Below are 3,350 nucleotides of genomic sequence, written 5' to 3' on the forward strand. Positions count from 1 at the left end.
GCATAATACTAGTTGAAATAAAATTTGAAATCATTGTTAGTGTTAGCAGCCAAGTCACAAGATTTAATCAAGCTACAATACACTGTGTTGGATTATGGTACACTGTGTTTTTTGATAGATAAGATAGAATTTAAATCTATAATGTTTGTTCTTATGATGATTGCTTTTCCACATTAAGCCAAATCACTAATTAATTTATAAGGTAGGTGGGATTCAAATCTTATTTGACAACAAAATACTTTATTAATTGAGCTAACTAAAATCAATAGAACTACATACTAATGATGCACGATATATAATAATTTTCCCCTATTATGCTTAGGTAAAATCCTAATATTGAAGAGATTCAATTAATCACACCGACAAATTCACATATATTGTTGGGCTAATAACAAAAAATAGTAGCTATAAGGATATGATGGGAATAGCTCGGAGAGGCTCTGCCTTATGTAAAGAAAGCCCAAACACCTCCTCCATGTCCATGTCTTCTGGCTTCATCTCATCTGGGAGTTTCCAAGCAAAGTTGTAAACAAGAGAAGCCAACATCAAGTGCACCATTCGATTAGCTAATGGCAATCCAGGGCATATCCTTCTTCCAGCTCCAAATGGAATCAGTTCAAAATCTTGGCCCTTAAACTCAATGCCATTCTCTAAAAACCTTTCAGGCATAAATAAATTTGGATTTGGCCATATGCTTAAGTCTCTTCCCATTGCCCACACATTTATGAGTATTTGTGCATTTTTGGGCACAATGAAGCCACATATTTCTACGTCTGTCACAGCCTTATGAGGAATTAGAAAAGGAGCTGGTGGGTGCAATCGAAAGGTTTCTTTCACTATAGCTTGAAGATAATGGAACTTTGAGATATCTGATTCTTGGACTTTTCTATTACTGCCTAGGACTTCTTCAAGCTCATCTTGGGCTTTAACCATTTTTTTTGGGTTGTGTAATAACAATGCCATTGCCCATTCTATTGTGCTTGATGTTGTGTCAATCCCTGCAATAAATAAGTCCTACAATAAAAGAGTGTAAGAACTGATTGTCTAAGTTTAGGTTGATTGTGATTGGTGCATAATGAAAGTAATGTCAGTGATCAACTCATATGAAAATAATTTTACTTCAATCATAAAAATTATGTCGCAATTGTGATAAATGTTGTGTCCTTAACATTACTATAGACAATAAAGGTTAAGGCCCACGAAGAATAATGATCCTAACTAGCCATGTTATCGAAGATATTTGATCTTTCTTTTAGGAGATATTACACTTTACCACCCAAAATTATAACCTAAATTACACTTTGCACTCTAAACTTTTTCAATACACGTTTTGCACCATAAATTATGACTCTTGTTATACTTTGCACACTAATGTTAAGTTTGCCGTTAATTTGGATGGAAATCCAAAATTTAGAGTGCAAAATGTAATTGAGAGTATAGTTTAGAGTGGTAAAATGTAATTCCTTCTTTGTTTTCAAGGGATTGAGAAGAGGGGTAATTGGGTCTTATTTTCACATGATGTCATATTTTTCCATCCAAGTTAACAAAAAACTTAATGTCTAGGTACAAAGTGTAATAAGAGTCATAGTTTATGATGCAAAATGTGCATTCGAAATGTAATCCTCCCCTTCCTACAAATATAGTTACTTGCACCAATTAACGGTCCAAAATGGTAATTATATACATGTCCATTACAAATCAAAATAGAAATTCTAAGTATAATTGTTATTTAAATATTTATTTTGAACCAAAGTTTTAAAGAGATAGTCAATCACCAGAATCAAATGTTTGATATCGTGGAGGCTTATCTTTGAATTGTCTTCTTCGTTGAGAGTGAGGAGCGAATCTAGTACATCGTTGCTTGCTTTAGGACCCTTTGATGAAGCTCTTAATTGTACTCGTTCATTGATGATAGCGTCAAAAATACCAAATAATTTTGCGAAATAAATCCTTGTCCTTTTGCGTATACCTTGGGGGTCAACTAAACTAAGTGCTGGGAAAAAGTCCGCAAGATTTGGCTTTCCAGCTTCTTGGGCTACACCATATACAAGGTGCTGGAACTCATGGGACAAATTTGAACCATATTGGGCCAAGTCAATAGAGAAAAAAGTGTTTGATATGGCATTGACGACTGTTGTGATCACTACTTGAGCAACATCAATGGGTGCACCGCTTTTGCAACTTTCGTTAATATAGTCAAGTAGTTCTTGTACCTTTGTTTGTCGAAGGGATTGTGTGGCTTCGAGACGTTGTAGAGCAAATATTTCCATGACACAAGCTTTCCTAAGGTTCCTCCAATGAGAATTTGTGGGCATCCACCCAATTGAAACTTTGTGGTGGTCAAAAGTTTTGGCCATATTTGGGATGGTTCGGCTAGAGAAGGCTTGGTCATATTTTTTAAGTGCTTCTTTTGCTATGTTTGGAGAGGAAATGACTATGGTTGTTATGCTCCCAAGCTTGAGAGTCATTAAGGGTCCATAAGTTTTGGAGAGCTTGGCAATAGCTTGGTGGGGTAAGTTGCCAAGTTTAAATATGTTACCAATAATTGGAATAGGGTAGGGGCCTGGGGGGAGTGTGGGCAAGCCAGACTTCCGACTTGCTAGATTGGAGGTGAAGACATGAATGGATGCCCATACAAAGGGAAGTATCAGCAAAAATACTATGTAGTAGTCCATTAACTTAAAATTGGTTCGTATTTCTTTTGTTTGTATTTTTATATTTTTGTTGGGCATAAGAAAGTGGTGGATGTTCATCCAAAAAGAAGAAAGCTATGTGTGTGGTTCAAATTGACTGAGGATTAGATCAAGATTCAAGATAATATCAACGATTCGTTTGACAGTCCATTTTTGTATTGATGTAGACAGAACTTTTGTCTTGAAGTTTTATTTGTCAGTTGGATCCAAATTGTTCAATAAATGTAGATAAAGAGGGCGTTTGGATTCAGCTGAAAGCTAAGTCCACGTTTTGCGTTTTTTGTTTTTTTTTTTTCCCCTGCAAGTGAACAGTAAAATTGCATGATTTTACTGTACAGGAAACAAAAAAATACTGTTTATACACTGTTTAGTACTATTCACGTAATAAAAAATATTAAAAATAAGTCTCACGGTACTATTTACACATTTAAAAATTATTTTGCTACAGTGTTTTCAGTTTTTAGTTTTCAGTTTCAGCAACAATAAGTTCAATCCAAACGGACACCTTGGTAGATTCTTTTTCAAATGTTTGGACCAATGAGAATGGCATAAATAAGTGCTTGTAATACTAACGAAAAGTTCTCTTAATATATTTTTGAGTGTTGAAGTGTGGTTAGTTGAATGTTGAGGTTGTTTTAGGGAATATTGGTGATGAGT

General features: G+C 34.9%; 1 protein-coding gene across 1 annotated transcript; it reads right to left on the minus strand.

The window, feature by feature from the left end:
- Positions 1-291: 291 nt before the first annotated feature.
- On the minus strand, positions 292-3,112 carry LOC112003334 (cytochrome P450 76T24). Its single transcript, XM_024035521.2, has 2 exons — positions 1,776-3,112; positions 292-1,014 (listed from the first exon to the last, which is right to left on the minus strand). The coding sequence occupies exons 1-2, from the start codon at positions 2,751-2,753 to the stop codon at positions 406-408; spliced, it is 1,587 nt and encodes a 528-aa protein (XP_023891289.1). The 5' UTR covers positions 2,754-3,112; the 3' UTR covers positions 292-405.
- Positions 3,113-3,350: the final 238 nt, after the last annotated feature.

Source organism: Quercus suber, unplaced genomic scaffold (assembly GCF_002906115.3).
Source record: "Quercus suber isolate HL8 unplaced genomic scaffold, Cork oak 2.0 scaffold_102, whole genome shotgun sequence".
Classification (NCBI taxonomy): domain Eukaryota; kingdom Viridiplantae; phylum Streptophyta; class Magnoliopsida; order Fagales; family Fagaceae; genus Quercus; species Quercus suber.